Source organism: Tenrec ecaudatus, chromosome 8 (assembly GCF_050624435.1).
Source record: "Tenrec ecaudatus isolate mTenEca1 chromosome 8, mTenEca1.hap1, whole genome shotgun sequence".
In the NCBI taxonomy this organism is placed as follows: domain Eukaryota; kingdom Metazoa; phylum Chordata; class Mammalia; order Afrosoricida; family Tenrecidae; genus Tenrec; species Tenrec ecaudatus.
Genome location: NC_134537.1, coordinates 112,600,106 through 112,613,704, shown reverse-complemented (window position 1 = coordinate 112,613,704; position 13,599 = coordinate 112,600,106). Strand labels below are relative to the sequence as shown.

General features: G+C 53.7%; 1 protein-coding gene across 1 annotated transcript in view; it reads right to left on the bottom strand.

Moving 5' to 3' along the window:
• Positions 1-13,133, bottom strand: part of PRAG1 (PEAK1 related, kinase-activating pseudokinase 1) — a 63,877-nt gene extending 50,744 nt beyond the window's left edge. The window contains exons 1-3 of the mRNA XM_075556743.1: positions 12,992-13,133; positions 5,266-5,679; positions 1,212-3,004 (exon numbers count right to left, since the gene is read on the bottom strand). Coding sequence (XP_075412858.1) covers positions 1,212-3,004; positions 5,266-5,562 — 2,090 coding nt within the window. The 5' untranslated portion in view covers positions 5,563-5,679; positions 12,992-13,133. The remainder of the gene's footprint in view (positions 1-1,211; positions 3,005-5,265; positions 5,680-12,991) is intronic.
• Positions 13,134-13,599: the final 466 nt, after the last annotated feature.

Sequence of the window (13,599 nt, the reverse complement as noted above, 5' to 3'; positions counted from 1 at the left end):
CAACCACGTGACAGGAGAACAGAGGGAGGAGGCTGGGTGGGGGCGGGGGTGCCCCGTTAGATCATCCCACCACAGCCTGGGCCAGCCTTGATGTTCAAAGTCAAGTGCCCCAGATGCTTCCCTTTGTGGGCAATCCTCTTGCTTCTAACAGCAACCGGAGGCACCTCAGCTGAAACAGCACCCCCTGGAAAGGACAGGACTAGAGAAAGTCTGTTCTGAAATACTGTCACTTTGTTTTCTTTCTTGAAAAACAGCAGGTTTCTCCTTTCACTTACAGGTATCAGTTTTGCTCTAATCAGGAAAACATTTTCTTTCCAGAATTTAAATTCCACGTGCAGATCAATAGCTTTCCACCACCTCGCACCTCTGCAGGTATGTTAAAGGAGCAGGCCGGAACAGGAAAGCGGCGCAGTTCAGCATGCTCGAATGATATTAATTAATGAAACCACATCTGAGGACCGCCAACCATGTGCAGACTCTTACCCTCTGTCTCTTGACCTCAAGGCCTCATTGGCATCCTGGTGTGTGGTCGCTTTAACTGAGTTTGCTAAGCACACAGTGGTCGTTGCCCGGTGGCGTCTCTGTCTCTCTGCCTCCCCAAACCCTGCTGCACAACTTTGGTGAGCCCTACTTTTCATGTCTGCATCAATGGACATTTTCAGGGTTTCTTTGAGATAGCATGCTGAAGACTCTTGGGAACAATGGGGGAAACAGAACCAGATTTTACAAATATGAGCCCCTTAAACAAACAAACAAGCAAACAAACAAACAAATCCACTAGAGCTTGGCAGTGCTCCTTGGAAGGGCTGGCTACTTAGCAGACAGTCCCAAATGAGGCACTGAAGGTGGGAACAACTGGGCATGCTCTCTGTGGGCCGCACTTGACTCCTTTCCCTGAAATTGAAGGACAAGCACCAGGGGCCTTGGCCAGATGCGGGTGCTTAGGGTGCAGGTAACCACTGATAGGCGCTAATTGAAAGGCTAATGGATTGCATCTCCCCAGGGCGCCTCAGAAGAAAGAGCTGGCAACATACTTGGGGGGAAAAAAACATAAAAGAGCCATTCAAAATCCAACAGGGTTTTCACTCTGACACACACGGCGCTACTGTGCCACACCTGAAGACCCCAAGGCCTCGCAGGTCTCCGGAATCGCCTGCAGGACACCGATTTCTCCTTCAAGCCCCGATTCTGACATCGACAAGGGTACTCACCGGGACTTCGGAGGCGGCGGCGGCGGTGAAAACGTCTCCATTCCGCTTCTGTCCTTGGGGAACTCGAAGGCGAAAGAGGCCGATTTGCTCATGCCACCCTGCCTGGCGGCGCCGTCGGCGGGGTAGAGCCGGTGCCAGGTGGAGGAGTGGGCCAAGTCCCCAGTGGCAATGGCGCCGTTCTCCAGTTCCCCATTCCAGCCTTGACTCAGTTCCGCCTCCACCTCCTCCTCCTCTTCGATGCGGCACTGGCGACTCCAGGCTCCCGTCTGGTACCTGGGTCTCCTCTGGTCCAGGGCGGCGGTGGCGGGGGTGCAGGTGGCGGGCAGGCCCCGGGCAGGGTCGTTGGCGGTGACACCATTTGCTCGGCAGGAAGAACTGGGTTCAGCGGGGGCTCTGGAGGAAGGCTGGGGCCCCACGCCGCTGCCCGCACTGCCCTCGCTGAGGTCGGCCAGCGGGGAGGTGGATGAAGACACAGGGGACCCCCCAGGGCTACTCTTGGACAGCTTCGGGGGGATGGCGGGCCTCCCCTTGGGCGCGTGCTCAGCTCCGTCGTGAGGATGGCTTCCCCGGGAGCTCAGCCCCGGCTCCTCATCGGCCGCCTCTGAGTCCTGGCTCACAGGACCGCGGGGCCACTGCACCCCCACCGCCGAGTCGGGGCTGCTGAGGCAGATGGTCCGGTGGTCCTCTTCTGGGTGGGCTGCCATGACGGTGATGGTGGCCGCCACCTGGTTGCCCACGTCTGGGCTTTCCCTGTCCTGGCCCCAGACACATGCTTTGGGGGCCCAAGCGCTACCTGTCCGGCCCTGGCCCTGGCCCTGGGCAGGTGCTGTCTGCTCTGCCTTGGCCTGGGGTCTGGAAGGCACAGGGCCCGGCTTCTTCCTCTTGGCGCTCTCCGCATAGATGGGTTCCGGCTGCACAGCCTCCCTAGACGGGTCTGGGGGCTGGGTCTCTGCAGTCAGCCCCATGCATCCGCTAGAGTTCAGCCCGTGGCAGCCAGCGTCCGGCGGCTTCTTGGACACAGGTTCCTTTATAAGGGAACAATAATCGCTCTCCAAATGGGGGGCAAAGGGGCTGCTGGCTCCACTGCTGCTGCTCCCACAGGAAATGCCATCCGAAGAGCTGGCGGCTTCTGAGGTCAGGGAGGGCTTCTTGGGCCCCAGGCGAGATGGGTGCCCTGCTGGGTCCTGGGCACAGCATGCCCTGGGGAAGCCCAACACCCGCTTGTCATCGTCAGGGGGCCCAGCACACACTGTCGGGTCCCAGGATGCGGGCGAGCTGTCCCCTCCAGCGTGTCTGCGTCTGGCCCCTTCAGCCTGTGAGGAGTCCTTGGCCACAGGGCAGCAGTCCAGGATGGAGCAGTACTCTCCCCCTTCACTGTCCCCCGAGGGTGAGCACCCGTGGTCACTGCCGTCCTCCGAGGGCAGCGACCCTCTCAGGGGCTGCGGAGAGGAGAAGGACCCAGGGCCCTTGGCACAGCCGGATGCCATTTCCGCAAAGGTGGCCAGTTTCTGGCGGAAGCTCTCCTGAGTGGCAGTCAGCTCTTGGAAAGGAAAGGTGGGTTGGCCCTCTCGCCTACCCTTGTCGCCGGCAAAACTTGCAGGGTGGAAGGCCAGGTTCCTCTCTCCCCGGGGCTGGCCAGCCATGGCGTATGCAGGAGGGCACCGGGAGCTGCCATCGGTGGGGGACGAGGGTCCCCCGAGCTTCGGGGCACCGCGGAAGCTGCTCAGATACGCTCTGGACGCATCGTCCTGCTTCGGGAGGGGGAGCTTGCTGGGCACCCGTCTCCAGATGACCTAGGGGCCCAAGGTGAAAAGACATTCAGAGCCTTGGCTAGCGAGGACCAGGGAAGGCGGGGGGTGCCGGGCACTGCACTCCACCTCCGGACGTGCATTGGAGGAAGGCAGTGGCGGCGGCTTATCAGTCCAGCTCTCCAGCACACCCACCCTCTGATCTCCCCACAAGCCTTGTCATCACTGAGCACACCCAGTGAGCAGGCTCCTCTGCCCAGATACTGAGCTGCACTTCCCACCGGTGACCTGCCATTCTTTTGGCTCGGGTCTCTGAGGTAGGGCGAGAAAAAAATTTTTTTTTAAATCGAAATGAGAATTTTTGCAGTCTGTCTCCCAACTTCCATGTGAGATTCTGTCCTCCTATGGATGTTGAAAACAGGGGGTTTAATTTTGCTTTTTGCTTGCAAGCTCCTTCTCTAGCCAATGACCAGGCAGAGAGCCTCTTGCACAATCCTGAAGGGACCAGAGGTATAAGCGCTTTTAAAGAGCCATTAGGGCCGGGGAGGGCCAGGGGCAGGAGGGTGAGGGCAGGCTTCTGAGCAGGTCACAGCATAGCTTCAAGCCATGCCAAGGGCTGCTCTCGATCCCTGTGACAGGTGGTGACTAGCCGGCATAAGAGGCCGGGTAAGCTGAGCACTGGGAGAGAGGGGTATGGCTTGTTATCACTGCCCTCTTCCTCCTTTCTTCTCAAGTGGCCCCTTCACCCGCCTGGCTTTGAGAAGTGGCCTCCAAATAGGACCCGATTCTGGCTCTTTTCCGAGTCTGGACTGAAGTGGCCCTGGCTTAGGTCTTTGAAGGCTGAGGGTAGCCAGAATGGCCCGGGGAATGGCATGAACCAGCTTAGGGAAGTGCAGCACTCATGCTGGGACACAGCCCTCCTGGGGACATCTCAGCCACAGTGACCGTCTCTCCTCAATGAAGACTCCACTGACTTGAAACTGGCCTTTGTGTTCTCTCTCTCTCTCTCTCTCTCCTACACACACACACACACACACACACACACACCCTTCCTGATTCACTCATCACAATGGCTGAGGAGGTTAAACAGGTACCAATTGTTCTCAGGACATGTCCTAGACATGCCTAAAGGCTGCAGCCTTCAGCAGCCCTGCCCCATGTGTCTGGAGATGTAACAGATCTGGATCAAAGCTGGTAAAATTTAAGCTTCAAAATGCGAACTATGAACCCTGGCTGGGCACCCAACACGACCAAGGAGTTAACATTTTAAAGCGTGATAATGGTATTGCGGTTATTCAATGGTTCGTAGTCTGATAAAAGATCATACTAAATGATTCAATGGCAGGGATTTGCTTTAAAAGTGTTGCAGAGGGGCAGTGGGGGGTGGCGGTGAGGAAACAGGATTGTTTGCGAGGTAGTAAAATATTGAGGCACACATAGGGGTCGTTATATAATTACTACTTCTTATACCTGTACACACAATGTCAAGTTAATTTCAAAAAACACACTGACGTCCACTGCAGCACTGTTCACAAGAGCCCAAAAGTAGAAACAACTAGATGTCTGTTAGTAGGTGATGGATAAGCACAATATGGTAAATGCATGCAATAGAACGTTATGTATCTACATAGATATAGGCACATATGACACAGCATGGATGAGCATGAAGACACGCAGTCAGTCATGAAAGAACAAATGCTGTGCACTCCCACTTATGTGATAGCGACACATGGATGAAGACCGGAGTGGGGGGAGTCTTTGCTGAGGGGCCCAGGGCTTGTTAGTGGTGGGTTAATCATTTGGAAGCTACCAGTGGGGATCATTGCACCACCAGATGAATATAATCGAGGACCACTGAAATGTAAAATGTGTTGAATTGGAAAATGATAGAGGGGCTTTAAAACTTCATAGGGAAATGTCATTTATTAATTCCATTCTTTCATAAATGTTGTGAAGCCTTCTCATTCAACACACACGCGCACATTTTTATAATAAAACTATTTTTAAAAGCTCCACTTTTTTGTTTCTTATTAATAGCTCTATTTTGGTCAGTCCTTATACAGGATTAAACATTGCTGGGCTGGATTAATGGACTGGATTAATTCGCCCACAGGGACAGAGAAAAGAGGGCAGGGGGTGTCAAAACCCCAGCAATCAGGGACAGGGGACCTCAGGGGGAGCTGACGGGGAGCCACTGGGCAGGATTCCTGCTCTAACAGCCCCCTGGCTGCCAGCCAGTCACCAAGCCCAAGCGTTCCGACAGGAACAGCCCCTGTAAAAATACCACACGGGTTAGTCAGCCTCACCTGTGAGACTTCCGCACTCACACCGCCCTCTGCCCACACATCAGAGGGGTCAGAGCTCATCATGGTGGGCTTCACGGCGATGGTGGGTTTGGAGTAGGGCAAGCCGTTCACGTTCACACCCTCATCTTCCAGGCGGCAGTTCTCCGGCCTGGGGGGCAGGCGGGGCGGGGCGGGCAGGCTGCCTGCTCTGGGCTGGGGACGGCCAGCCACCAGCTGGTGGTCACTCCGCAGGCAGAAGCAGTTCTTGCAGGACCCGGGCTTCCAGATGTGCTCCACAAAGTCACTGCAGGCAGACATCTTCAGGCTCTCGGGGTTCAGTGGGATGGTCTCGTGAATCTTGCGTGGACAGTGGGGTTCATCTTGCGCCAGGCTCTCTGCTGTGAGCTTGGCAGAGGGCGGTCACAGTGGAGCTTCCTGGAAAAAGCAGAGAGCTTGTCTGATTAGTGAGCTCCACAGTCAGAGGATGGGCGCACTACCAAGGAGGGGGGCAGTGTGATCTGGGAGTGGCAAATTTCCTTCATTCATTATTCCATAGCGTCTGATGCCTCCACCCTTAGTCACTGGCCAGTTGTGTGGTCTTATCAGAGGCTGTAAATACCAAACACAGTCCCGGTCCCTGAGCACAGACAGAGCACAGAAACATCCCACTCCCTAAAATCCAGGGCACAGGGAAAAGACAAGCCCACACCTTGTGCTCACACTCTTTGCCTGTTCCTCCCACCCCTACCCCCTGAAACGAGAGCTGCAAAGCAGGAAAGCAAGTAAGAATGGTGCCTACCCAGGGAAAATCTACAGTTTTTCTGCGGGCAAGCTCAGCAGAGGGGAGCCCGGCAGCAGCACTGTAATTCCTCCTTCTGACCAGGAGGAGGCTGGAATGTGTGGAGCAAGGGGAGAGGTGTAGTGGGGGCCTGTTCCCCACAGAGGAATCTGTTCTGGAGGTCTGGCATCTTGGGAATTCACCCCCTTGCTGAATATGTTATTTAACCCTGTGCTTCGCAAGGTCAAAAAGTTCATGCAGCAGGCCAAGGGGCTCAGCAGATGAGAAAGAAAAGAAAGGCATGCTCTCCACACCTTTGTGGTCCAAGAGGGAGAGAACAGAACAAACAGCTGAGCTCGCCTCCTGGTGACGCCGTGGGCACCACCGTGGAACTGCACTCTGGGGAGATTTCGGAGGCTGGATTCTCAGATCGCCGGACCTTTCTTCCGAAGTGCCTATGGGGAACCCGAAGCTCCGGTGGTTCCCTTAGCTGCTCATCACTAACCTAACCCAAGAGAGAGAAGTCACAGTCACGCAGCTCTCCTGCTGATTACACTGGAGAGGTGGCTGCCAGACTGAGTTCACTGCCTCGGGACAGGTTGCTTTCAAAAAAGGGGAGAATAGATCATTTGCACCACCCAAACCACAACCCTACCTGGTGCCTCGGAGTGGATCCCAGCTCGTAGTGATTAAACAAACAAGCAGAGTCCGCAAGGAGAGACAGGGTAAGATAGTTTGATGCCAAAAAATACATGGGATTCTCCAAGGAAGCAGGAAATAAAGCTAGAAGAGACCAGAACCTTGCTTCAGAGCCAACACACAGAAAGACTTCCCTGGAGCTGGTGAACTCAGACTGGGAGCCCTCTAAAGAGGCAGAAAATACCTTTGTTGGTTAAAACTACCCATTTTTAATGTTTTTGTTACAGCATCACTAGTTAACTACGACTGCACTTGGCACCAGAAGAGTGGGCGCTGCTCTAACCCTTGGTGGCACCTAGTCCATAACGACCTGGTCCTAGCGACCCTGCAGGACAGGGTAGAGCGGCCCCTGTGGGAATAGAAAGCCTCCTCTTTCTCCCGAGGAGCAGCTGGTGGTTTCGAACGACTCCGAGGTTAGCAGGGCAACGAGAAATCACTCTGCCCACAGACAGCTAAAATGTGGACACATTTTCAGAATTGGGACACGGGTAGAAACTGGAAAGATTTGACGTCATGGTCAGGAGTTGGGCTGCGATCTGCAAGGTCAGCAGTTGGAAACCACAGGAGAAAGACAGGGATTTCTACTCCAGTGAAGTCAGTCTCAGAAACTCACAGGGGCAGTTCTTGCCTGTCCTGTAGGTGGCATTGACTCACAGACTGAGCAGGGGTAAAAGCACAGGACCCCTGTGATGGCGCTGTGGGTTAGTTAGGCTTTGGGCAGATAAACGACACATCAGGGGTCCAAACCCACCAGCCGAGAAAAAAAGAGGCTGTCTGTTCCCATAACAATTTACAATCTCAGAAACCCTTTATGTGAGTCAGAATCAACTCAGAACAGTGGGTTTCTGGATTCTGGGTGGAGGTCCCTTAGCCCCAGGCTTCAGCTTTGCATTCCAATCCCTCTGAAAGGGCCTTGAGATCTTTAATCTTTACAAGAGCCCACAGCCTCATCTCCCCCCCCCCCCCCAATGAGTGGCTACTGGCTTGTTCGAACCTTCCATCTGATGGTGAAGCTCACTGTTTAACCCACTGGGACACCAGTCATAGAGAACACAGGCTTATTCTCAAGCCTTGGGTGCGACAGTAATGCGTTCTGCTGGGTTTGGGGCTTGCATCTCTGCTGCCGTTCTGGAAAGCTCCATGGGGCAGTTCTACTCTGCCCTCCACGGGCTCTAGGAGTCCGAAGTGACTCAAGGACAGTGGGTCGGGTTTGATTTGTGTGGTCCCTGCTGTTCCTTCTTCTCCTGTCCTTTCTTCCCTTTGCCATGGGAATGGTTTCCCTGGCACCGGTTCCAGCAGTGGACTTTGGAAGTAGAGACCTTGCAGTCTGTGTCACAGGTTCATAGATAAGGAAGAATTCTGCCCAGGATAGATATTCCTCAAGTCTCACCCTCATTTGATTGATGACTCAGAAGATGGAATCTGGGGCTTGAAGACCACTGAGATGGCGTGATGGGGTGAATGGGTTTGCGTGTGGCAAGTACGTAAGTGGGTGATGGGGCAGAGAGAGGGACAAATGGTGGAATGGGATGGATTGGTTTCCAAAGTTAAAAAAAAATTGTTTTCTGTCAATCCTAACCTCTAAGCCTCTCAACAGGACAAAAGATGTAGCACTCTGCTTCCATTACAAAACATAAACAAAACCAGAACTGCCTTGGAAACCATGTAAGGAAATTCTAGTCCGTCCTGTAGGGTCACCATGAGTTGGAATCCCCTGGATGACCACAGGTTTGTAATTTCGGTTTTCTGCCTGGGGTTATAATCCCATTTAGAAATGAACTCTCTGTTAATGGGAATGAGAAAGAATCAATGAGTGTAGGGTGTGTCTTGAACCAATCTCTTACAAAAGACAAAAGGAGCACATTAGGCCAAGAAAAGATGGGGTAAAAGCAATGTCAAGACACGGAGATCTGAAAGGAAGCAGGAAGCAGAAGCTGAAGCGAGGAGACCCCTCCTCCAGAGCTGACAGGGAGAGTGGTCGTCTTGCTAGCATCCAAGCTCTAGCTCTCAGGATTCAGATGTCACGCTCAACTCACTGACCCACAACCACCCTGCCGGACAGGGTAGAAGTGCCCCTGTGGGCTTCTGAAACTGCAGCTCTCTATGGGAGGAGAGAGCCTCATCTTTCTCCCTCAAAGTGCCTGGCGGTTTCAAACCACGGACCTTCAGCAGTGCCTCCCAATGAGATTTATATCCTAAATTGTGAGCAAATACAGTCATTTGTTAAAGCCAGCTGAGTGTGATTTGCACTGACCTTATAAAATTACCAGCGAGAAGGGCATTCTCTAATTAACCTGCATAACAACAGCCCACGAGGAGCAAACGGCTATCCCCGTTTTACAGTGCAGATGCAGTGATCAGGTGTTGGTTAAAACCCACGGAAGGGTTTGCTTGGTTTCTGTGGCTGCTGCTGCATGGTTTGGTGCTCTCGGTAGAGAGAAGGGACCCTGTGGACACGTGGTTCAAAGCTGAGCTGCTCACCCCAAGGTTGGAAGGCTGAACCCACTCGGCGGCTCCTGGCGATCTGTTTCTGTAATGAGGAAGTTTCCTCCGGCCCTTCCCCTCCAGCACATGGGGTCACTGTGCGCTGGAATCCTCTTGACAGCACCCGACAACCGAGATACAAAGACTTTTCTGTGTCTGAGAAGAGTAGCCAGTCTTGTAGCAGGCCCTCATCACGCCCTTCATCATACAGAATAACTCGCCTTCTTCTCTGAGGGCTGCTCGCTGCTCTTCTTCCCTTTCCAGAAGGGGAGTGCTCCTGAGAAAAATCTTCTAAGAATCTAAGAGCTGATTCTCATTAAGTAAGGTGGGTTTTGCCTTAGGGTTTGCTCTCCATTTCCCTCCCGTGAGAAATTGCTTGAGGTTGATGCTCTCTAAACTATCAACAAGACACACCAGGTGGGAAGAGCCAGAAGCCCCAGAGATCATTCCAGATCTCTGTGGGAAATGCTCTCATCCTTGTCTCCCACACTCCCAGATGGAGGTGCTTAGTCAACAAATGTTAAAGCTAAATTTACCTCTTTCCCCTCCAAAGTTAACAGTGACGTCTGCTGGTTCTTTAAGCTAAATGAACATGGTGCAAACAGAAGTCACCCAGGTCTGTGGATAGCACAAACATTTTGAACTTGACTATGAATCTAAAGGTTGGTGGTTCAAAACCACCTAGTGGCACCAGGGAAGAAAGGCCTGTTGATCTACATCTATAAAGATTGTAGTCAAGAAAATCCTCTGCAGCAGTTCTACTAAGGAACCTACACGGTTGCCATTGACTTGGAAAGAGGTGGTTTTGTGTGTGTGTGTGTGTGTGTGTGTGTGTGTGTGTGTGTGTACAATCATATTTAGGATCTCTTAGGCCCCTCTCTTTAAAGATGATTACTGATTAATTTTTTTCTCCTCCACCACCCAATACACATAAGTAGCAGACTTCTTTTTGCCATTAGACTTCAACAGTTGCTTCTACAATTTCAATCCTTGGAAAGCCAGAACCCTTGCTGTCAAATTTTGGGGACAGGGAAAAAAGTAGAAGCAACATTTTAGTCTTCAACAGGGCAAATATCCCCATCACTGTCCCAGGACAAGAAGGGGGTCCTTTCCTCTATAGCAGATAGTTGTAAAGCCACAGAGAAGACAACCAGGTCTGCTTTGACCGCAGGCACAAACTCCCACGCCCCTGGGTGGGATGGAGGAAGAGAGCTTGGAAGCAGCTCTGTGCAGCCTTGTCAAGTTCCTGCCAGCACCTCTTAAAGCTGGCCCCAGGGAGTGGGCGTCCAACCACTTCCTGGGGGGTCACACAGTGTCACAAAGAAGCATTTTTCAATGTGGCCACCTCTCATTTCCTCTGCAACAGGCTTCTGAGGACACAGACTTGTTAGAGGTGGATGGCTGGTGTTGGACTCCCCTGCACTGCACCCGCCAACCACACATACATGCACAGAAACACACACACCTACACAGCGAGTGCCGAGAGGCTCTGGGTTAATATCGTGCTGAAGTTTCCTTCAGAACTTCTCGTCAGGGTATCATCAAATTCCCACCGTTGAATACAAGCTTTCCCGCGCAAATACTCCAAAGCGAGATGGTTTTTATGGAAGAGTTGATGACTAAGAGAACAAAATGATATCTTGGGCTTCCCATTATCTTTGACTACTCAAAACAACAACAACAAACAAATGCACTACCATCGATGGAGCCAATGCCATAAAACTGCGTAGAACTGCCCCTGTGAGTTTCCCAGAGTCTAACAGCGGTCAGGCTTACAAAGCCCCATGGGTCTCCCTTGGAGTGGCAGGTGCTTTTGAACTTTGCACCTTGAGTATCACAGCCTAGCCAGTAATACCCCTAGGGCTAGTTTCTCAGTGTCAGGTAGGGGGGGAGGGTGGGGGGGGGTGGTGTGTGTGTGTGTGTGTGTGTGTGTGTGTGTGTGTGTAGTGGTGGAGGTGGGGGATATTTCCATGTCCAGTCAACAAATGCTCCTCTCTGTAAATCTAGAGAGTTTCTGTGTCTGGAATGATCTCCTATTAGTTTTGAGTTTTATTAGCTTTAAGGAAAAGATGGTGTCAAGCCCAAGCGACTCAAGGAATAGAAGCAGCAGTACTGCCAGCCAGTCCTGCACAGCTGCCAATGGCACTGCCCAGCCTACATTCCTTACCTCGGAGGGGGAGGCAGGCCCTCCACAGTATGCAAATTCCCTCATTTCAGTGGGAGGCTACAGTGTAAAACTAAAAAGATAATAATGATTGAAAAACTCTCAGCACTCTTTTGGATCCAATCTGTGAATAAATAGCTAGCAGTTGCTTCTGCAAACTTCTGTGCTTGACTTGTGGATACAATTTGCAAGGCTGAAGCTGTCAGATACTCGTGCACCCAGTTTCCTCCACAACCACCCCTCACCCCAGGCCCATTTCAAAAAGAATCAGGCTGAACAGATTTGTAAAACTGAGTGTTTTGACTCAAAATATCCCTCATGCTTGTTGAAAAGTTGCTATACCTTACCCTTAAGTGACTCATTTCCAGAAAACAAGCCTTCATCTAAACACAGCTCTTTATACAATTGCATTCATGCAACATAAGAAAAAAGGAAGATTGTGTATGGGATAGAGATGCCTAGATTTCAGCACCGTCCACTGACTTTTCAGCACAAAGAAAAGGGAAAGTGACAACCTTAATATACACACACAAGTCAACTAATAATATTCATACTTTTTCTTTGCTGTGTAAACTAATTTCAGCAGAGGGAGGGGTGGTTTTGCACCAACTAAGGTCTAAATCAGGAGGATTGGATCTCAACCTCCACAGGACCCCAAAAGAGGTGAATAACGGTGGAATCCACAGGCCACCTCGGCTTCCCAACCCAACAGGGAAGGAGTAAGGGTTTATTAATGACAGCTCAGACCAGTGAACTATAAAGCCTTTGAACCTGACTCCAGCCAGAATGCACTGCAAAACCCAGCCCTAGACCTTTGGGCTTCTGCTATCAGCTTTGCAAAGCCTTGTGCTGGCTGAGCAGCACCTGGGAGGAATGAACACTCAGTGTGTCCGCCCTGCCGGCTGGGAACAGCGGCCACGTCCATTCCCATTCGCAGGACTGGAAAGTAAAGGGCTCCTATTGTACGTGTGAGCGTGTGCGTGTGGCTGTGTGTGCGTGTGTGTGTCCAGTGAGGAAGGGGACCCCCACAAGCAAAGGTTAAGGACGTGCTCACATGAGTATGGAAGGGCTCAGCCTCTCTCGAGAAGGGTCGCCACCTCTGCTCCTCTTGAGACTTCCAGAAGACAGCACCTAAACCGTTGCTGTGCGTGAAGCCCCCAAACCATCTTGGTCCCAGCAACCCAGGCCGCCTCCCTCCCTCGCTCTCTGCTCCATTGACAATACTCCCGCCTTAGAAAGGAGGTCTTCACGCCAAGCCCGCTTGGGCCCCTTGCCCCCAAAGGAGCAGCAAGCCCAGAAAAGCCAGCGGGGCAGTCGGAGCCCCCGGGGCGCCCCCAGCCTCCCAGAACTCGAGGGAAAGTTTCCCCGTTTTAAAGAGCGCGATTCTGGAATGAATAGAAAGCACCGTTCCCGCAGCTCTGCCCCCGAGGCTGGGTGCCTCCACCTCGGGTCCATGGCCGGGCGCACGCGGCTCGGGACGCTCCACCTCCCCAAAGGGCCGCCTGTCACCCGGGGCCGCCTGTCCGGCGACCGCCCGAGCTGCCGTCCCCCGGCGCTGCCCTCGGCGGCCACGTTTGCCAGACAAAAAGAGGCAGAATTTGGAGAAGGCGTCTCGAGCTCACCTCGGGGCTGCGCTCCCTGGGCCTCGCCGCCCGCGGCCCAGCCGGGCGCCTCGCAGCATTGTTTGCAGAGTGTCTGCGCGCAGAGCGTGCCCGGCCGCGCTCGGGTGTCGTCTGTCTCGGCCCGGCGGCCCGGGTAGCAGCTGCGAGCGCGGCTCCGCCCCCTCCGCCTCCGGTGACGCCGCCCGCCCGCCCCGGCCCCCGCCGCACCTCCGCAGTCCCCGCCGCCGCCCCGCGCCGGCCGCTCCGCTGCGCGCCAGCCGCGCCCCCGGCCGGCTCCCGAGCGCCAGCCGCGGACGCCTGCAAACTCTGCGGGCACCGGCCCTCCCCTCCCTCTCCCCCTCCCTCCCGCAGGCTCTCGGGGCGGAAGGTGAGGCCCCGCCCCTAGCCCGAGGCTTGGCGCGCTCTGCCCCCGAGCTGAGCCCCCAGTTGCGCCCCCTTCCCCAGAAGGACTCTGCGCCATCCTGCAGGGGCTGGCATCGGTGTTTGCAGCCTGCCTTTCCCGGCAACTTGGGGACATAGGTGTAGGGACCGTGCATCGCTTCGTCTAGCTGGCCCTCAGGGTAGGGTGCTAGGGCAGGGCCCTGGAGAGCAAAGCATGGCACAGAGCT